Source organism: Amphibalanus amphitrite, unplaced genomic scaffold (assembly GCF_019059575.1).
Source record: "Amphibalanus amphitrite isolate SeventyFive unplaced genomic scaffold, NRLGWU_Aamphi_draft 000025F_arrow, whole genome shotgun sequence".
Classification (NCBI taxonomy): domain Eukaryota; kingdom Metazoa; phylum Arthropoda; class Thecostraca; order Balanomorpha; family Balanidae; genus Amphibalanus; species Amphibalanus amphitrite.
Window position 1 is genome coordinate 1,671,398 of NW_024881521.1, and position 22,727 is coordinate 1,694,124.

At 44.3% G+C, this 22,727-nt stretch overlaps 1 protein-coding gene across 1 annotated transcript in view; it reads left to right on the top strand.

The window, feature by feature from the left end:
- The first annotated feature begins 813 nt into the window (after positions 1 to 813).
- The window catches only part of LOC122394535 (chondroitin sulfate N-acetylgalactosaminyltransferase 1-like), a 29,932-nt gene continuing 8,018 nt past the window's right edge, over positions 814 to 22,727 (top strand). The window contains exons 1-4 of the mRNA XM_043391482.1: positions 814 to 830; positions 1,162 to 1,281; positions 15,845 to 15,929; positions 22,405 to 22,552. Coding sequence (XP_043247417.1) covers positions 1,188 to 1,281; positions 15,845 to 15,929; positions 22,405 to 22,552 — 327 coding nt within the window. The 5' untranslated portion in view covers positions 814 to 830; positions 1,162 to 1,187. The remainder of the gene's footprint in view (positions 831 to 1,161; positions 1,282 to 15,844; positions 15,930 to 22,404; positions 22,553 to 22,727) is intronic.

Consider the following 22,727-nt stretch of genomic DNA (forward strand, 5'->3'; position numbering starts at 1 on the left):
CATAGCATCACTCAAATGACGTTGCATGTGATCTCTTAGTTTATGATCAATCGCGTTTGGAACAGAGTGAGAGGTTCTGAAAAACCGTACCAAGAACAGAGGTTTGAGTTCAAATACTGCTAGCATGCTGCTGGTGCTGGTACCGCAGCGTGCTAGCGTTCTGGGATGCTGTCATAGCTTAGCGTCACAGTGAAGTTTGTTGACACTGCCATGGAAACCCAATGCTCTGACACACGCAGCGCACTGCAGTGCTGAGCACTGCAGTGCGTGCTCTGCCGTGAAACACCACCCATGAACGTTGGTTGCATGACCAGGATGGAGCAGTGTGGCAGACAGTGATTTTAATTTTAATTGCACTTCCTAGAGATTAAAATGTTGTTGGTGAAATTGCTATTCATTATTTCTATAACCATTGTCTAAATTTCACATTTCAAGACAGCATCAGCATTGACATGTTATATAAAATAAGGTTTAGACTTCAGGTGGTCCCGGGTTCAGCTTAAGTAAAACAAGGGCAAAAAATTGTCAAAAAAATATTTAAAAAAAATACCTGCCTTCATCAACACCTCATCTAATCTAACCTCATCCTCATCTAACAAGGCCCTAAAAGCAAAAACCGTTTGAATAACAATGTAATATTTTGCAACCGCTGCACCATTACTGTCACGTACGCTATCCCTAGATTGGTTGCTGGTAAGTAGTGGTTGTCGTCATCAACTCGTCATGCAGCAGCTGATTGGGATGGGCGGGGCCTATTTTTATCCAGGCGATAGAGAGAGCCGTGATGGGGGCTTGCATCTTGGATTGCATGAGGGTTGGCTTGCATGAGGGTAAACATCTCAAATCTCAATCAAATATCAATGATCTTGGCCTTGGATCTTGCAAGCATTGCAAGCAAATTGCAAGTCAGGGTATATTGAGTGAATTGCAAGGTGCAAGCATTGCGAGTGGGTGGGAGCGTGGGATATGGTTGGGTTTTGGCTGGGTAATGGGTTCTGTAATATCTGTAAGACTCTTGGTTGGGTTGACCATTTAGCGCGAAGCGTTCTGGTCTGGCGTTTATTGATTTTACATGTCAACATTTATCGTCGACATTTGCCAATCATGTGATGCCTATTCATCAATCATCACTTACACCATTTCACCATTGATTTGTTTCAGGCAACTTTGTGTAACATGGATGTACTATGATGGCATCACGCCTTATTTCAAAGAAGTTTGCACTTCTTTTTGTTATTTTTATTATCATTGTCCTTATTTTATTGATTTGGACAAATCAAGGTGAGTGTTATTTGAATAGGGCCTTTTGTATCATCAACCTCTGTTGGCCTGGGTGGTGTTTCACTGACGCTGCCAGCGCTGTGCGAGTCTGCTCTGCGTGTCCCGCGCCTCCCTCACAAACGCACTCGTGTCTAGCCACATACTGTTTGTTGCATCATGACCCGACCGACTCCTCTTGACACCTTGCGGGGACAAGAGTAAAACAACAAGTGACCTGTCATCTGGCGGTCGCTCGCACAGCTTAACTTAACCCGCGCCCCACTGGGGGAGGGGGGCTATTTATAGCCCCCCTCCCGTTTATCTGCAATAGCTTCCAAACGCTTGACGTATCGACGCCAAAATTTCAGTACCTCCGGCTGCATCAATTTGACACCTTGTGTCAAAATTTGAACTTCGTACCTACCATAGGTCGGCCGGAAATGACGTCAGAGTGACGTCATTTTTTTACATTTTTTTTGTAAAAAAAAAATGTAAAAAATGTAAATATTTTTACATTTTTTTCATTTTTTTTGACTTTTCGAGAAAACCGGAATATATGTGATAGAACGCATTATTATGACTAACTCTAGCAAGTTTTAGCTAAGTATCTTCAAAAATGGCCAAGTTATACGCATTATTGCAAAAAATTAACAATTATTAATTTTTCAAATCAATTTTTCAGCACGAATTTGACATCGCACGCCAATATAAATAACACCTTCGTGTTCCTGAGCTCAAACTGCATCCAATAGACACCTTTTTTGTTGAAAAATTTTAACTTCAAAATTTGACCTTTTTTGACCTGAAAGTGACCTGACCTAAGCTAAATTTGACTCAAAATGACCTCGAATGACACAGACGACATCAAATTCGAAATGTTTGGCCTAAATGGACCATAAAACATGTGTCACGTGACCGACGGATGATATAATATTTTCGTGACCTGTGATGACCTGACCTTGACCTGAAAATCAAAGTACAAGTTTGGTACCCTCAGAGTATCTGAAGCATCTGTTCACGAGTGTGTGAACCAAAAATGAGCCTGATCTGACTTGTAAGACGGCGGCCAGAGCCCAAAACGCGAAGAAGCCAAAATGCTAATAATTTTTACTTTGACCTGACCTGTGACGTCATCAGTGACCTCGAGGTCAATGAAATTATGTTTCGCTCGACAGTTTTTCCGGGGCTATCAGACGCCGTTTGAATTTTGACGATCGGCCCAGTAGTTTCGGAGTTAGGAGGGGGGCCATGAATAGCCCCCCCCCCCCAGTAGGGCGTGTTATACGCAGACCCCAGTGGGGCGCGGGTTAACCCTCGCATGTGTGTGTGTGTGGGGGGGGGGGTCGGATGGACCCCCCCTCCCCAAGGTTTTTAGTGAATAACTCGCGCAAAAAGCGGCCGATCGCGACGAAACTTTCAGTACCCTCGAGTTGATCAATTTTACACCTACTCTGAAAATTTCATGACCCTGACCCAAGTGACCTTTGACCTGTGACCTTTTTCTCGAGGCCATGTTTGGCCGGAATAGCGATTCGGCGTATGTCATTGTCGGCTCGCATTAGCTGCGCGTTTGCAAGCTTCTCGTGGTTTCAAACGCTCAAACATGAGATTTGATGTTGCTCCCATGCATTTGGGTGGATGTCAAGGTCACCTGAGGGTCAGGTCAGGTCATTGACCTTTGGCGACCTCTGTTCATTTTTTCGAGCTGTACATGATTCTAGGCTAGTTTTTGGAGCTGAATTTGAATTTAGCAACCATTTGAACATTTACGAAGTAGTTTTGGTGTCTTCGTAACATGTTACGAAGCTGTCAGAGGCGGTTGACACGTACTACGAAATCCCGTCACGACCCCTACTGGTTGACCTGACCTGACCTGACCCGACCTGGTCTAAATGCACGAAGACATCATCTATGATCATAACTAACACGATATTCGTGATCAGCACCCCGAAAAACTCCTTAGCAGCCACAGTTTACGACTTTCTAACAGGTCCCGATGTTCCCGACTTTGGGTCATTGACCTGACCTGGAAGGTCAACCAATGACCTAGGGCCTTAAAGTTGGGTATCATCGGCTTCCTCTCGTCACAGGCAACACGCTCGTTTTTTCCGCGAAGCTCTAGCTCGATCAGGGGCCAAACGGCAAGGGGGGTCAAACCGACCCCCCCCCCCTAAAAAATAAAAAACAAAAATAGTACATTTCTATTTTGAGACAAAGTCAATCGTTGCAACACAACGTAAGCTACGCCGACACTTAAAAAAGACCCAAGTGCCATCAAGAACCGTAATTTTAAGTATAGTTGAGAAGTTTTTTCAACAGGTAGTGTGGAGAACGTAAAAAAGGGTAAATGTGGCCGAAAAAGAACCAAGAGGACGCCACTAAACGCCCAAAAGGCACGAGAAGCCCTCCAGAGGAGCCCACAAAAGTCGCTCAGACGGCTGGGCCAGGAACTGGGCTGTAGCAAAACCACCGCTCACCGTTTGGCCAGAAACGTCGTTCAGCTGTTCCCGTATAAGGTCTCCGTTCACCAAGCACTGTCGAAAGTCGACAAACAGTCACGGCTTCTTTACAGCGGCTGGTTCCTGAGAAATTGCGAGCAGGACAATGAGTTCCTTCACCGAATCTGGTTCAGCGACGAGGCCCATTTTCATATGGATGGCCGCGTGAACTCCCAGAATTTTCGATTCTGGTCGACGGAGCCACCCGATTTGGTCGCGGAAGCTCCTCTGCACAGTGTGACGTGCACAGCCTGGTGTGCAATGAGCAGCAGTAGCATCATCGGACCTTTCTGGTTTGAGAACGACTCTGGGAAGTCTGTCACCGTCAACGCTCAGCGCTACCGGCAAGTCCTAGCCAAGTTCTGGACTGCGCTGAACAGGCGGCTGGGTGGAGACAGGCAGCTGATGGACCAACAATGGTTCCAACAAGACGGAGCCTCGGCGCACACGGCCGTTGCGACTCGAGAATGGCTGCGGAACCGATTCGGTTCGCGGGTTATCTCCCGCAGAGAGGTGCGGACCTGGCCCCCGCACTCTCCGGATCTGACCCCACTTGACTTCTTTCTCTGGGGTCACCTGAAGTCACAGGTCTACAAAAGCAGCCCCAGAACCACAGATGACCTCAAGAGGGCCGTGTCGTCCGCCGTGCGCCGAGTGCGGCCGGAGATCTGCCGGGCTGCGGTGGAGTCCGCTCGGCGACGCGCAGAGCTGTGTGTGGAGCGAGAGGGGGCTCATCTGGAACACGTCCTCTGTGGTCGCAAATGAAAAGACAGCAAAAAGAAGATTGTATCACGTGAAATGGCATCGACTATTGTGTATATTAGAAAGTGATTCGTTTTTGCCGTGCCTTCCATGCTGATAATATGCAGCTTTTAAATACGACTGTTTATTTAGGAACTCCCGGACTTTATGTGACTTCATATTCATACCACGAGCTCCGATCCCGTAGGTACCTCAGTCGGTAGAGCGTTGGACTCCGCGTGGTGAGAGCACGCATCCCCGGTTATAACGGTTATAACTTGGTTATAACAGCCCGGGTTCGAAGTGCGATAGACGCTTGACGTTAATGAGCCTCCTGACAGGTATGGTTGCGGTTGGTGGCAGGCCGTAGCCAGGCGAAGTCAGTCCGGGGACCGGCCGTGCGCGGCTTTGTGCGCATGTTACAGTGTGTCCGCGAAATCCGTGAGTTCGCAAATTCACTGGTTGATTCTAGGGACTCCGCGGAGTCACGTAAACTCTCGTGAATCCGCGGAATCACTGCCGTGGCTTCGCGGATTTACTAGAGTTTTCAGTGCATCCGTGAAGTCACTGAAGAGTCGCGGGGATCTCCGAACTTTCTAGTTAGTCCGCGGACTAGCGATTCTTTTTCAGTGAATCCGCGAAATACCGATTCTTTTCAGTCATATACGAGTTAACATGATTGGAGCGGACTTAAGCCGTCTATAGTACTATTCAAGAAGGCTGCGTCTGTCCGTTACCGAGGTCCCGATGCGGTGAATATACACTATACCTACAGTATACACAGTACACACGGCATATACCTCATGTCGGATGGACCCCCATGGTTTTTCGCTAATTTCTCGCGAAAAAAGCAGCTGATCACGACGAAACTTTCGGTACTCTCGAGTTCATCAATTTTACATCTAGCCTAAAATTGTCATGACCCTGACCCAACTGACCTTTTGTCCTGTGACCTATTTCTTGAGACAATGTTTGGGCAGAATCGTGAATCGGCGTACGTCTGCTTACATTATCCGCACGTTTTTAGTCTTTTTGTGGCTACGTTCAAACATGTGTAATGATGTTGATGCAATGCATTATGGTGGACGACAAGGTCACGTTGAGGTCAGTTCAAGGTAAATGACCATTGATGACCTTGGTTCACTTTTTGAGTTTTATTTGTTTCTAGAGTGGTTTTTGGAGCTGATTTCGAATTTAAAAGCTATTTGAAAATTTACGAAGTAGTTTTGGCGCCTTCGTAACATTCTTCAAAGCTGTCAATGGTAGTCGACACCTACTATGAATAGCAAGCAGGACGCCTATTGGTTGACATGACCTAACCTAACCCGACCTGGCATATCTGCATGCTTGATCTGCATGAAGCGATCGTCTGTGATAAAAACTAACATGAAATTCGTGATCAGCACCCCGAAATACCCTGTAACATCCTCACTTTACGGAGTTCTAAGAGCGGCCCCCGGTCAACAGACATGGTAGCCCAAATCTAGTCAGATATTTAATTTCTTCTAAATCCATAGACTTTAATGCTAAATTGACTATATTTGAGAGGGTTTTATGAAGATACATGACCAGATACAGAAAAAAGCGAGATGCTATCTTGTAGATTAAATCGTCTACTACCTGCGACTTTTGAAGTGTTTTTTAATCTGAGGGACGGAAATCGTGTTCCCAAGAGACTGAAAGTAGCCATGCTTTACATTAGACCCAATGGCAAAAATTCGGAATCTGACGAAATTGGCCATTTTTACGTCTGATTTATGAAAATTCTAGACAGGATATATAAAAACCCGAGATGCTATCAGGTGGGAAATTTCATTGTCTATTACCGCTTTTTGAAGTGTTTTTCGATCTGAGACCGGCAAATCGTGTTCCCAAGAGACTGAAAGTAACCCTGTTCTAAAGCAAGACAATGGCAGAATTCTAATATTTGATATGAGATATCTTAGGTGATAATAACCTTACTACTAATTTCAATGCTTCATTGGAAAGCTCATCACTGGCACTATCATCGGTCTTTGCATTGCTATTTCACAGAACAACAAGAAATAACGTTTTGAAGCCTTTGAATATTGACTTACTTTTCATCGACGGGCTCGATCCCCATCACCACCAACAATTTTCCGGGAAGTCAGGATTTTGCAGATATTTAAGCAGAATTTCAGAGCTGTGTTTATACTACGGCACTTAAAGGAAATAGTTCACTTTTTAACATGGGTTTTGAACTGGAATAGCAGTTCCGTAGCTTGGGCTGAGACGAGCATAAATCAGGAGCTTTTACAGCCCAACGATCACCCTAGGCAAAGATATTCTATTTCTCGTCCCGAAAAAGGTGTCTTGCGTTGAGGATGTGTGCCTTGCATATATTTCCATCCAGTATGAAAAGAGCATGGGTCCCGAAAATTCTTCAGAAACTAGAGAAATTATCTACGAGAACTCTAGAGAAATTCTCGTACTGATCAATTAGGACATTCAGGGGAACATTATCAGATCGAGCAGATCGCCCAAATGCCGGTGGCTGCGATAATTTCTCTGTTTCTGAAGAATTTTCGGGACCCATGCTCTTTTCATACTGGATCGCGTGTGCCTTACAGAAACTGAAAAGTTCTTCCTATATCAAAATATAGAAAATAATCTTTTGTTATAAAAAGGTTTTATTTTCTTTGCTGATTATTTTGAACATAAAAAATCATAAATCCGTTGCAAAAAAAATAATTTCGTGAAAGTGAACTATTTCCTTTAAATACACATTTTAAGAAAACTGCTTTTTTCTTAGCATGAGTTAGGTCTCAGAAACAGCAACATGTTGATATAATGAGGAAAAATAAGTGCAAATGATCGCGCAAGAGAGTATCCTTGGCTCCCTAGCAACCACCTAGCAACGTCAGGCAAAATAGTAAACAACTTCTGTTGATATCAGGTACTCAGCCTTGGAAGCACACTAGACGCAGCACTAGACGGTCACCATACTGGGCCTCATACTGAATTTTGCATACCAGAATGGATGTTTCCAACTAAAATTATTTTTTCGCAAAATTTATCTTTGTTGCCCTACTAATTTTCGTAAAACCGAGATATACAAACTTCATGATATCAAAAATAATATTGTGATAATGAAAACCGCCATATAAAACAAGATAATTGCTGAGATCATGCCTACTGAACTTGGTCCTACCCTAAGAGGGCCCGATTTTCCCAACTTTTTAAGTCATTGACCTGACTTGGAAAGTCAAATGATGACCTTAGACTTTTGCGAAATTGCGAAATTGGCGCAATTGCGAGGTCGAGGTCCACTCAGATAGTTACATAACTATTTACAGCAAATACCCACGTTTGAAGTGGAATAGTGCTGCGCGCAATTTTTTTTATAATCTAAGAAAATAGTACCTATTTACAAAAAAAAAATATGTTAGGATACCTACGTAACAATGTAGCATAAAACGTACCAAACGTCCCGACATTTTTATTCTGATAGACTGATTGTACCTAATTGACATGCCGGCCAAAGTACAACACGACCACCATATCGGCAACATGATTCGGTTCCAAATTCCAATTGTCTTTGAGCCTCTACGAACATAAGCGTAGGAACCATGGGTGCAAGGGTGCAGCTGCACCCACAATATTTCTCCAGTGGGTGCAGACAATGTATTCTGCACCCACAATAATCTGAACCAAAAACCCCTTTTCTCATCAACACTACTTTCCATGCATGATGCAGCACGGCAAATTCAGGATATGTTGCCCACTATCCATTTTTCATTTGCTTCATTTGTTTTCATCCTTTCATTTGTTTTCATTTGCTTTCATCCATTTTTCAAAAGCATTTGCTTTTATGATGGTCTTCAAAACTTACATTTGTGCTGAAGAAAAAAAGGGAAATGGAGCATGTGATTGAACACATACCGAGCCGATGACCCACTGTCAAATTTTTTAGCCCGATATCTTCGAAAATGGCAAAGTCGGCCGCTTTTACTTTTAACGGCAGTCAATATTGACAATATTAACCCTCGCATGTGTGCGGCGTTTTCCAGCTTCAAATGTGTAGGGGGAGGGGGAGGCTGATCGAGCTAGAGCTTCGCGGAAAAAAACGAGGGTGTTGCCCGTGACGAGAGGAAGCCGATGCTATCCAATTTTAAGGTCCTAGGTCATTGGTTGACCTTCCAGGTCAGGTCAATGTTCCAAAGGTCGGGAAAATTGGACCTGCTAGAAGTTAGAACTGCGTAAAGTGAAGCTGTGATCGGGTTTTTCGGGGCGCTGATCACGAATGTCATGTTAGTTTTGATCACAGATGATTTCTTCATGCATTTAGGCCAGATCGGGTCAGGTCAGGTCAGGTCAACCATTAGGCGTCCTAACAGCTATCCATAGTAGGTGTCAACTACCACTGACGGCGTCGTAGCATGTTACGAAGGCACTAAAACTACTTCGTAAACATTCAAATGGATGCTAAATTCGAAATCAGCCCGAAAAACTACAATAGAAACATGTAATACTCGAAAAAAAAGAACCGAGGTCATCAAAGGTCAATGACCTGACCTGACCTTCAGGTGACCCTCACACCCACCGTGATGCATGGGACGAACATCATTTCACATTGGACGTCTACAATCACAAAAAGACTGGAAACGCGCGGATAATGTGAGCTGACATACGCCAAATCGCGAATCCGGCCGAACATGGTCTCGAGAATCAGGTCACAGGTCAAAGGTCTTTTGGGTCAGGGTCATGAAATTTTCAGAGTAGATGTAAAACTGATCAACTCGAGGGTACTTAAAGTTTCGTCGCAATCGGCCGCTTTTTGCGCGCGTTATTTGCGAAAAACCATGGGGGGGCTCATCCGAACCCCCTACACATGCGAGGGAATTAATGCTTCCAAATGCACTTATCGGTCGGTACCTTTTCGACATGGTATACAGTATACACCCCCCCCCCCCCTCAAAGCTCGTAACGAGCCTTCGCTCGGGTGTCGCTCCCTACCCCCCCCCCCCCCCCCCGCTTCACCGGCCATGGCTGGATTTCTGCACCCATGCACCCACAATGTTCCAGCCGTTCCTACGCCCATGTCTACGAATAATCGACATTAGCTCTAAATAACGTTTTTTGGACAATGACCCCGTTTCCATGGGCATCACTGATCCGGATCAGTGCCTCGTAAGGGATTAGGCTGCCCATGGAAACACCCGTAATCCCTTACCGCTGATCCGGATTCTAATCCAGCTTCGAAAGAAGCTGAGCCGTTACGATAGGGATTAATGTTTGACTTTTTAATTTTCTTATTTTCATGTTAATTGTTTTAATGGGCCTGGATGCATATGTTGCAGGCACTTTAGAAAATCAGTCCTTTTGTAAAATGCCTAGGCATTTTGCAAAATGCCTGATTTTCCAGGCTTTTTGCAAAAAGCCTAGGCATTTTACAAAATGACTGACTCTCCAGTCATTTTGCAAAATGCCTAGGCATTTTACAAAATACCTAGCCATTTTACAAAATGACTGAGCAGCGTGTTGTAGATACGAGTACCTAATTATATACGTTTTGGTAGCGTGTAGGTGGACCGAGGAGTCCAGCATTATGACCAGAGGAGTCCAGCAGTGGGAAGTCCATACCTACCTCTATTTTGAGAAGTGCAGGCCCGCGACATTTCCAACCCCGACGTCAGCGACGCTGCTGGATTTAAAATGATCGATCTGGAGCGTCAACAAACGACTGGCCCTATGCCGGCCTGTATCTGTAAGACTATTAGAGGTCGCGAGGGTTCGATCCCACACACTTAGGCGTTAGTGTCTTCTGAAACCAACGCGCTCGTCCTACGCCAAGCGACCTGATGATTCTCCCGATGTGGAGCTTGATATTTTTAACTGGGACCATGCAAGTAGGTACTCAAAGCTGTTGCCACAGAACAAAATTAATCGTGTTTTGTTAATTATTGCTTTAATATTCATTGTGATCAGAGAGCTTTTTTATTCAAAAAAAAAGTTAGGAAGAAAACCTAAACAATAATACTGTAAACAATTGCGTGGACTAGGCCTAGGGTAGACTTGTTGAAGTTCCTTAGAGCCAATTAGCGCTGTCCAGTCAACTGAGGAGGGGAGGGGTGGTCCACACTGGGCTTCTTTGTTGATCCGTGGGCTGTGAGTGAGCGTCCGTGCGTGTCGCGAGTGCCTCGTGGACCGTTATGTCGCGTCCAGAATTCGACCGCAAGGTGGCGGAGATCATAGACTCAAGTGCTGGCAAAAACCATCAATTCATAACGAACCAGGAACGGACAGAAATAGTAGACTTTTTATCAACCTACAGTCAGTCAGTCTAGTTTCAGGCAGAACATGAACGGCGTTGATGTACTTGGGAGTTTTTACAGCGTTAACTAAACAATGTTTTATGCTACAGCCGAGTCTGCAACTCAACCTGGTCGTTACACAGCATTGTCGTCATCACAGAGCTTCAGATCGATCAGCTACAGGCTGAACACGTACCTATAGGGTATAGGAAGACGTCCAAAAACTGTTGGCCATAGTATCTGTAGTGGGATCTACGTTCCATGCTGGTCAGGCATTTTGCAAAATGCCTAGTCATTTTGTAAAATGGCTAGCCATTTTGAAAAAAGCCTGGTTGCGTTCAGTCATTTTCCAAACAGCCGTCTTTTTGTAAAATGCCTAGGCATTTTACAAAATGACTGATTTTCTAAAGTGCCTGTAACACATATATCGCATTAGAAATATTTTATTTAAATTATACTATTACTAAAATGATATGCTTCAAAATTTGGGCTATATTATTTAAGATTTAAACCATTGGAGATATTTGTTTGTGCATTCCTCCTGCACGGTGTCCAGTCCAAGCATTCCGTTGCGCAACAGCATCCACCCATCAGTTATCTTGCTAAGGTCTATTGTGCCAATATTCTTAATCTATTTGTTGGTGTTAGATGGCAAATCAATTTTGCAATCTTTTCCAGCATTTTTTCATTACCCGTGTAATCCCTTACAGCACAAATGTAGACTTTCTCGATGTTGCATCATTTGCCTGTCAACTATTTTCATATATAAGTTTAGGACAACGGCGGCAGAGTGCCGCGGTGGCGCAGCGGTATGATTTTCGCTTTTTGAGCCAAAGGTCTCGGGTTCGAAACTCGGGGTCGCCCGAAACGTTTTCTGAAGTAATGAAAGACGGACGAATTGCTATGTAAATTTATTTGTTTATTTTTATTTTTTAACATGAATCGAACTGAAAAATTAGTTATTGTAGAGAGCTTGGAAGATTTTCCCAATAGCTGAGTTTGCTATCGGTATGATAAAAGAAAGCCAATCTTCAGGACGGAAGATCCTAGTCGATCTTTGCACAAGGCCAGGCAAAAATGTTAGCTGGAGTTTTTATTAATTGCCAAACTGCGCCATACTCGTCCCTCCTAAGCCGATCAGTAGCGGCTGAGCTCTTATTTCACTGATCCGGATCAGTACCGGCTTTGCCCATGGAAACGGCCCCAGTCATCCGGATCAGTAGCGGCTTCACTGATCCGGATACGAATCCCCTTGCCCATGGAAACGTAGTCATTCTCTGAAAAAAGAATCGGTATTCCGTGGATTCACTGAAAAAGAATCGCTATTCCGCGGATTACCTAGGAAGTTCGCAGATCCCCGCGACTCTTCAGTGACTTCACGAACGCACTGGAAACTCTAGTAAATCCGCGGAGCCACGGCAGTGATTCCGCGGATTCACGAGAGTTTATGTGAGTTCGCGGAGTCCCTAGGGATTTCGCGGATTAACTAGTTACTTCGCAAACTCACGAATTTCGCGGACGCACTGTAACACGCACACTCCAAATTCTGCCATGGAGTCGGAATTCCGCGATAGGAGGGTAGAGGGCAGGGTCAGCGCAACAAGCTTTGGTTAACGGGGGCACTGTCCTTGTGATTTCTTCCATACAAAAGGTTCGCACTAAATTGATGTATAAAAAATAATGAAAAATGCGATCAATTTGGACTAGGTACCTTGAGACCTTTTTTGCTCTTGGGCAACTGTAAGGTCATGTGACGTCATCAAAGGTCACCAAGTTTTTTTTGCTAATTACTCCTTACATGAACAAAATACATCCGCGCGGATGGTCTCATGGTATTCAGCTCGTCAAGGCGCATCGAATGATATAGGTACATGATAAACTTGAGGTCACGTGACCTGAGCTTAACCTCTGAAGTTTGACCTATATATATATATATATATATATATATATATATATATATATATATATATATATATATATATATATATATATATATATATATATATATATATATATATATATATATATATATATATATATATATATATGTTACAGGCAAAGTGAAAACTCGGGCATTTTGCAAAATGCCTAGGCAATTTGCAAAATGCCTGACCCGCCAGGCATTTTGCAAAATGCCCAGGCAGTTTGCAAACTGCCTGACCCACCAGGCATTTTGCAAACTGCCTAGGCATTTTACAAAATGCCTGACCCGCCAGGCATTTTGCAAAATGCCTGGGTTTCCATATATTCCACCGTTTTTGTTGACTACAGCCGTTGATCATAAACGTTCCACCGTGACTGACCCCGCAACACATTTGACATGTGTTGTGTTCACATTGACACATTCCACGGTCACGAATACGGGTGTCGCGAAATTGTTGCGGGATGTTGCACTGGTGTCCCGAAATGTATTGCATCGTAGTTGCGTCAGTGTTCTCCAGCACCTCGCTGACAAGTTATCAGCTGCCACATGGTCTGTCCCCGCGGCACCTGGTGAAGCTCAAATAGGCCGCCTCTGTAGCCCATCATGCCCCAAACGAGAATCCCCAGTGCCCAGTGGGTGCTTCACCGTCTCGACGGCGCAGCGCCTCTGAGCTGCTGTTGGCCCAGAACTGCTTGTCGGGACGGTTAGTGACTAAGAAGAGCTCTAATAGCCGTTTTCACGACGGGCTGTCCGGTGAGTGCACCTAATTTGACCAAATATGCACCTAATCTCTCTTAATACAGCAAATATCTTTATTTTATGAATTTATTTCAGTGTTTTAACCGATGATGCTCTCTGATAATATGACAAAGGAGGTATATAAGCAATTAGTACAACCCTAGCTGATAGCTACTAAGAGACACACTGAACCTAATTTGACCAAATATGCACCTAATCTACACCGTGAACCAAATGTGTACCAGATGGCCGTCGTGAAAACGGCTAATATCACCTCACGGCCTCATCATTGAAAAGTCTGAATATCTAGTCCTGAATGGTCCAGATTTCATGGTGGGTTTTGTCGAAATCCAGCTGCATCACTTATGGATGACGGTAAGTCAGGGTTGCAGCCTGAGGTTGAGCGGCTTCAGCTTCAGGGTAAAATCTTCAGATACCGGGGGATGGCCGATTTAGATGCCGAGTGCCCTGGACCAGATGCCCTGGTGCCGGACCCGTTAAAATTACATCCATTCAGCACTCAGGAGGGACATGTAGGGACAAGACCGCGCCAACCGCGTATCAAGTTCGTGACACTCTGTATACCTATACGTTTTGCGTCAATTCTGTCGAGATGGAACCAACGCTGAATGGACTTGAGCGACCGTCTCCGTACCTTTCGTATATGCGGAGTTGTAGCCGTGTGTATAAAAGCTGCGATGTCCAGTATTCTGCCCTGGTGGGCAGCTGTTCCGGCAGAGACGATTGATAATGTACCTACCTAAACGTGTAACAATCAAATTTTCGTAAATTGGAAGAGTATTCTTTTCTGATCAATATCCACCCATAGTATTTCCAAAAAGCCACCAAGAGCTCTTAGAAACAGTACAATCATTGTATCGAGCGCATGTTTACCCACGAAACCACGCCCGGTGCTCGGCACCCGACGGCCGCTGGGGCTCAGTGACCTGAACTCGGCGGCGCTACCCGGAGAACGCAGCGTCCCCTCACTTGGTGCGCATTGACAGCGATTAACTTTTGTAAGCGGCAGTTACAAATGATGCTTACCTATACATCGTCGCTAGTGCGAGTTTGATGTCAGGCATTTTGCAAAATGCCTGGGAAAATATTTCAGGCAGTTTGCAAAATGCCTGGTGGGTCAGGCAGTTTGCAAACTGCCTGGGCATTTTGCAAAATGCCTGGCCGGTCAGGCATTTTGCAAACTGCCTAGGCATTTTGCAAAATGCCCGAGTTTTCACTTTGCCTGTAACATATATATATATATATATATATATATATATATATATATATATATATATATATATATATATATATATATATATATATATATATATATATATAAAGCTTGCTTGCATGCGTGTTTCGATGCGGATCGACGAGAAGATAATGATGGAGCTATTAGTTTGATTCTAGCTTGGCTTCTTCAAAAGTTATTCGAGAAAAACTTTATTCATATCTAGCGCAGCTATTCTGACTATTTCACCCGTCACACTTACGTTATTTTTCACCTGGCCTGAAAATGACCTGTCCATGTGTACTCCATGCCGTTTACTGCTTGTCGCTACCTTGCTTCGTTCTCGAGATCTCGGAGATAGGGGGTTACCGCCCCCACCCCTTGGTTCTACGTTGGCGTGACCCCCGTCGGTGCGCGTGTTGAGGTATGACCTAAAATGACCCAACTAATATCTTCATTAATCATGCTTCTACTTGCTGTTTGCTGCATTTGGTAACATGACTCAGGAGCTGTGTTAGAGTGGGCTTTTTAACCAGACATGTGTATTGTGCATGGATTCGAGAAAATGGATCTGGGATCTGATCTCACGGGTCCTGGTCTCGGATCCGACGGGATCATAGATCCAGCTCTGTAATTTATCGAGAAATCCGTAGGGATCACAGATCCGAGTCTCATTTTTTGCTTGAGATCCAGTGAGATAATAGATCCTCACTTATTTTTTGCCAACGCAGTTATATCCCAAAAAAGCACTTGTTTCAACTCACAAATGTTCTGTTTTAGTGATTTTATGTGATCGCACGTCATAATCCTGAGTTTTGTGTTACTTATTGGCATAGAACCCCTTTAAAACATGGTTTCAAAGGTGGTGCATGGTGGGATCCACTCAGATCATAGATCCATGTTCTTAATTTATCGTCAGATCATTTGATACATCTTGTAGATCCAAGATGTATTTTTCACGCCGGATCCGGTGGGATCATAGATCCCAACCTGTACTTTGCTTCCAGATCCGCTGAGATCATAGATCCATCACTCGGATCCATGCACATGTCTGTTGTTAACACCTTTCCAGCTCCATCAGGTTTTCCTAACAAGCTGGCGTGACTTAGTGGCTTTCTGAAGCCAACACTGTAGTTTTATAATTGACAATGCTTGTCATTTTGCTTAATTTCAGGTGCGAACTACCCAAAGCTGCCTTCTACTGTATTAAAGGACAAAAATGCTGGAAATGCATTCAATGACGTTCGATTTGAAGATATGTAAGTACATAGTGTTCCTCAGCTAATGTTACGACAATTTTAACCCGCGCTCCAGTCCCCACTGGGGGGGGGGGGGTGCTATTCATAGCCCCTACCGTTTTTCTGCAATAACTTTTAAACCGCTTGACGTATCGCCGCCAAACTTTCAGTACCTTCGGCTGCATCACTTTGACACCTTGTGTCAAAATATGAACTTCGTAGCTACCATAGGTCGGCCGGAAATGACGTCAGAGTGACGTCATGTTCGGCCAATTTCGACGCAAAACATTGAACCACGGCAATCGCTCCCAAGAGCTCAATTTTTAAGCCAGATCTAATTTCTTTGCATGAGAGGACTCAGAATAGACTGCGTTATCAAACTGCTATCTATGATTTTCAAAATTTTGAAAGTTTTGACAATTATATATATCAATTTTTTTTTTAAAGGTATATTTTTATCTTTTTTCAAAAAGTTTTTGACTTTTCGAAAAACCGGAATGTATGTGATGAACACCTGCTTATGACTTACTCTAGCCAGTTTTAGCCATATATCTTTAAACATGGCTAAGTTATGCGCATTATAGCAAAAATTTCACAATTATATTTTTTCAAATCAATTTTTCAGCACGTAATTGCCATCGTACATCAATATAAATAGCACCATCGTGTTCCTGAGCTCAAAGTGCATCCGATAGACGCGTTTTTGGTGAAAAAATTTGAACTTTAAGATTTGACTATTTTACCTGAAAGTGGCCTGACCTAAGCTAAATTCAACTCAAAATGACCTCGAATGACATAAACGACATCAAATTCGAGATCTATGGCCTATAACTATATGAACCATAAAACATGATATCACGTGTCTGACGCATGATATAAGGTTTCCGTGACCTGTGATGACTTGACCCTGACCTGAAAATCAAAGTACAAGTTTGGTACCCTCAGGGTAGGTATCTAAAGCATCTGTTCACGAGTGTGTAAAAAAAAAAAGAGCCTGATCTGACTTGAAAGACGGCGGCCAGATCCCAAAATGTGAACAAGCCAAACATCGATAATTTTTACTTTGACCTGACCTGTGACGTCATGGGTGACCTCGAGGTCAATGAAATTAGGTTTCGCTCGACAGTTTTTCCGGACAGACGCCGTTTGAATTTTGACGATCGGCCCAGTAGTTTCGGAGTCAGGAGGGGGGGGAGCTATGAATAGCCCGTGCACGTACAGGATTCCCTCTCTTGCTCGCTTGTTTGTCGCCCCCATATGAATGACCTATTCTTGATGTGTTCCATCCGTGTGTTTTAGAACTAAATATTTGAACGTGATGGCCTCATGCTTTAGAATTTCCATTGCAATGTTATGTTACGTATAATTACCATGGACACAACGACTAACATGTGTATTGTTCGGTATTGTTAGACATATTTATAAAATCTGATGGCCAATAGTTGCAAACCAAAATGATAATTAACAAAATGATAACAAAAAGATCTAGATTTTAATTATCATTTTGGTTTGCAACTATTGGCCATCAGATTTTATTAACATGATCTCTATGACACTGAAAAACGAAATTTCCCTAAAATTCGTCGACACCTTGTGCTTGCGTTGTGCCATCGTAAGGACCTTGGCTGCCAGCTGCATTTAGTGATGTCATCATAGTATGCTCATTCTGGCAGGCACAATTTCCATTTAGTTTTCAAGCACAATTCGAAAATGAGGATTTCAATAGTTGTCATTTATTTTCTCAGAAGCAGAAGCTGTTGGAACTCATGTGACAGTGACAGTTTCGATAATGAACTTGGAGTCAAAGTACTTTTGATAAAAATGAACTATAAAAGTTTTATGATAAAGTTCAATATGATTTACGTCCTTGTGCAATAAGCTGTTTTCCAGTTACACTTTGTTGAGACGACCAAAGTCGGCTGATGCTATTAGTATTAAATGAGGGCAGGTAGAGCGCATAGATTGCGGTCTGCCCTCGCGACCTCCAGTCGGCGCAGTCGTCGAGTCGCACTGACGACTGAGCCAGGCTGTCCGCAGACCTGTGAACGTCGCGCTGTCGGTCGTCCGCACTGCCACTGCCGACATAGACCTGACGTTACAATGTGTGATATGACCTTGATGTCATGGTTGACATAGGGGAGATTGGCCGCCCCCACCTGTACGATATCTGATAAAAGTGAATGAAATAACTCTACACCTTTTGTCAGTTAAATTCGGTGCGTAATCATCCATTTTAGAACTAACGAAATGTGTGTAGACAGACCGCAATATTATGTACCAGAATCGCATAATATCTCGGCGCAGGTTAGGCAGTCGGCGGTAAAGCATTCAATTTCGGCACAGCGGCAATATGCTCCATTTTCGGTGATAGCGCAAGTAGAATCGGCGGCGCCAGCGAAGGTTTAGAGGTAGCGCACGCTATTTAGCAACAGTAACAACCAAATTCGGCACTGTTCATTCAATTTCGGCGGGTAACCGGAGACACCCAGATGGTTCATATTTTCAGGAACGCTTCTTGAGCATCAAATGAATCGTCATACAGCTTTGTGGCTTTGGGATATTCAAGGGGCAGAAAAGCAGGCCATGGTTTGTTTAGCGTCACAGTACCATAGTACCTACCTAAGACCGTTTCGCTGTTTCCCATTTCGAATGCTGATGTGAAAATTGATAAACTTTATTGAGTTAGTACTATTTATCCTAAAAAGATAACATCAGTGGTATGGTTTCGTTTTCTTTTTTTAATATTACAGAACCCGTTCCTGTCCGCACATGGCGGACGACGATTGACAAAGCAAACGCCCATCGTTGTTGGACTCGAGGCAAACCCCGAATATCTTTCATTGAAGCACGTCTGTGCTCTTTGTCACTGTGCGCCAAGGTTCTGCCCAAAATATGAACCCATTTCATCAAAGGTGTTATTTTACTTCACCTTGAAAGCAACCTATCACCTCATCAATCACACATGACACAATTATATCAATCAGACCAGAATGAGTCCTTACCAATCGGTTATCGTTGCACTTCCTGTAATCATCTATTAACCCGCGCCCTGCTGGGGGGGGGGGTGTTTGAACACCCCCCCCTTGTGGTTTTTCGCGAATATCTCAAAAACGGCGGCGCGGAGCGCCGCCGTTTTTGGTATACCTTATCACACATCAATTCTACAAATGTTGTGAAAATTTCAGACCAAGGTCATTCAAGGTCAGGTCACCAGGTCACTTGAAGTGACCTCACCTCATAAAAACTTTCAATGTCTGTCATAGCTACACCGAGTGACCGATCGCTTTGAAACTTTCAGCGATTGCTAAGAGCAATAGCATGTACAAAATGTATATCTCAGAATTTTGATATCGATGACCTAAGGTCAGGTCAATTTTGCGACCTCCCCATTATAAGTCAATGGGAGAAAATTGAAATGCGCCTCTTTTGGATGAAAGACATTATAAACACTCCCAAACACCGAATTACAAGTGGTTTAGACACACTGAACTTGAAAATGGTGTCCGTGACCCTTGTTTATGCCCTGAGGTCATCTTAGGTCACGAATGGTATCTATCAGTTTTTCGCAAATAACTTTTGATAGAGGCATGCTAGAGCGATGAAAACGCCTTAGATGTGTTCAGCTCGACGATTCGGATCGACTGATATGCAACATGACCCTTTCCGGTCAGGTCATGACCTTGACCTGAGGTCAAATTTTCAAATTGACCTTTCAAGGTCAAGTTATAGTTCATTCGATGCGTCTTGACGAGAGGAACACGATGCCGGTAAAAGTAAGCTCGTTCAAGGCTTGGGTCAAAAGTTATTGCAGAAAAACTGTTTTCGAAAAAATCGGCTATTTTTGCAGTTTTTGCCCCCTGCAGGCAAAACCGTTGACGTTAGGTCAAATCTGAGAGAATTACTCAGAAAGGGCGTTAATAGGGCTATCGAATGCGCTTTTCCGCGGCGCTGTAGCTCTATTGGTTCCCGAGTTATGCGTTGGCTTCTTGGAAATTTTCGACATTCGACCTGGAAATCGGCGAAATTTTGCCTTCAATGACCTCTGGTGACCTGACCTTTGACCTGACCAAAAAATTGACCGAAGTGATTTCGTCATTATTTTTTACGCTCTTTCGAACGCCGCCTTCCGCGTATCGCTACGTGGCCCAGGAGCCGAGTTACAAGGGGGGGTGTTCAAACACCCCCCCCCCCCCCAGCAGGGCGTGGAAATCCAGGACCCCCAGCAGGGCGCGGGTTAATCAAGTGCCAGCGTGAAACATCAACCATCTCTTACCTACTGTGTGCAGAGGGACACGAAAATAAATTCAACATTCCGTATCGTATCACCACGCCTCCCCTCACCCCGCCCCACCCCCATGAACACCACCAAAGGCTTAGCGCCGACATTCTTACCAGTTACCCGTCCCATGGACAAGACTCGTAGCTGCGGCAGGTGTATGTATCTCTTCGCTCCCCCCTCCCCTTCCACACATCAAGCAACATCTGACTGTCCATCCGGCGCTCGCGCATCCCTGCAACAACCGCGCGACGACACCGGGCGTCTCTGGCGCACGGGCGGGGGTTTAGTAATCGCGTACCCTGTCGGCCTGGTTTTGTTCTCCGCCGTCTTCGTTATAAGCAGATACCTCTGCACTTATGTTAGTAGTCTTGCTGGATAAAAATTAATGCATTGCAATGTTTTGTTACCCACAGAAAACACGAACATGAAATCATGCTCATCGCTGGCGAATGCGAATGGAATATGCGGCCTTAAAGGAGAGGGTGGAGGGTTGAGGCACGTACAAGTCCAGACAATGAGACAGCGACGACAGTTAACACACTGAAAAACGTTTGACTTAATAAGAATGCTCCAACAAGCTTATTTTGTAAGCGAGAAGTCTCTGCCCGCTTCCAAACAGCCGCCGAAATTGAATGAATATCGCCGAATTTGGTTGCTACTGTTCTAAATATCGTGCGGCCGTCTCCAATCTCCAGCGGCACCGCCGAAATACAATGCGGACACGCCGAAACCGGGCGTCTTTTGCTGCTGCGCCGAAATTAAATGCTTTAATGCCGATCACCGCTATAAACGGCCGACATGCAATGCTATACTGATAAATAGCTTTGCGGCATGTCTACAAAGAATCCGCTAGTTCTAAAATGGACGCGTACGTACCGAAATAAACTGACAAAAGGTGTAGTCTCTATTCATTTGTCATGGGTAGAACTAACTCGAGGACAAATGTCAAAACTTTTCCCTTATAGTTAAATTAAAAATAATTAAAACGTGAATTTCATTAGAAAATGGTAACTTTTACTTCCGTTTAAAAAGTTGTATAGCATGCAGTATTTGGGATATAAACGAATTCAGACATTATAGCGCCATTCTTCGGGGTGTTCAGCGGTTCCAAGAGCAATTTCATTTAGTTCCGTATAGCCATGACGACTTTATAGACAAAAATTCTAAGAATAGCAATGTGGGGTTATTTGGCCGGGACTAGCGGGGCAACTTGGCCGGTGCGCTCAGGGTCGCTTTGCTGGGACGGCCGAGTTGTCGTGGTCAATTATACAATCAATGACATGATTCATGACCAACTTTGACTACCTTGCTGCCTTATTTCCTATTGGACAGCTGTAAGGGCATGTGACGTCATCAAAGATAACCAAACATTTTTTGCTAATAAATTCTTACAGAAAAAAGATACAGCCGCGCCAATGGTCTCATTGTGTTCAGCTCGTCAAGGCGCATCGAACGATATACATGATGATCTTGAAGTCACGTGACCTTGGGGTCAAGCGACTTGAGGTAGCGTGACCTGAAGTCAACCTTTGACCTTGACCTCTCGAGGTCAACACATATATGTTTCGATGCGGACTGACGAGAGAATTACGATGCTACTTTTAGTTTTGACCTAGCTTGATTACTTCAAAAGTTATTCGTAAAAAACTGTGATCGCATCTAGAGCCGCTATTTTGACTATTTTCGACCACTGTGACCGCTGAGTCAACCTCCGAAATGCGTCAAATGCGTCGTAGGACACACGTCATTGCTGAATGTGAAGCTGACTCGCCACTAACAATGAAATACCGGCCTCAAACTAACACCGGCCAAATTGCCCCACACCCCCGTTCAAATAAGCCTGCTAGTGGGGCGATTTGGCCACCTTGCAGACCTTTGTAATACGTCACAATTTCAATATAAGTAGTAACTCTATCATTTCAAGATTGCTGTCCAGTAAAGTAAAATGATTGCAACACTTGCCAGCGTTGAGAAAGTGCAGAAATGTGTTGTCAATTTTATGTTACATCGTTTTCTAAAAAAAGCGGCCAAATTACCCCACTCTCCCCTAAGTATTTGCCGCCGAACTTTGTGTCTGGTACTAATTATGGATATACTGATGATGGACCTATCTCAAATATCGTGGTGTCCGTTCCCGGTGTCTTGTTGAGCGTGGGTCGGTGAAGGCACTCAGTAGCTCCCGGTCCCAGTACCTAACTCTGCAGTGTGTGTCTCCAGTAACGCCGTGGTGCCGTACGAGACGTTCACCCTGGAGGAGCGTTACACCGTGGACCTCCGGCCCGACTTCACCACGGCCGTGCCGCTGCTGGAGCTGGAGAAGGAGAACGTCCTCACACTCATCAGAGAGGCCATCCGGGACGGACAGGTGGGCCGCGCACCGGGTCCTGGTCGCCGCAGGCCGCACGGGGCTGTCCACTGTACATACATACTCAGCGGTCAACCGGTGGCCTTAGAGTGAACCTCCATAGCGACTTAACTCACTTACGGGCTGTGACTGACCCGTACTAGATTTTCACTAGACTTTCTTGCTTCCAGAGTGT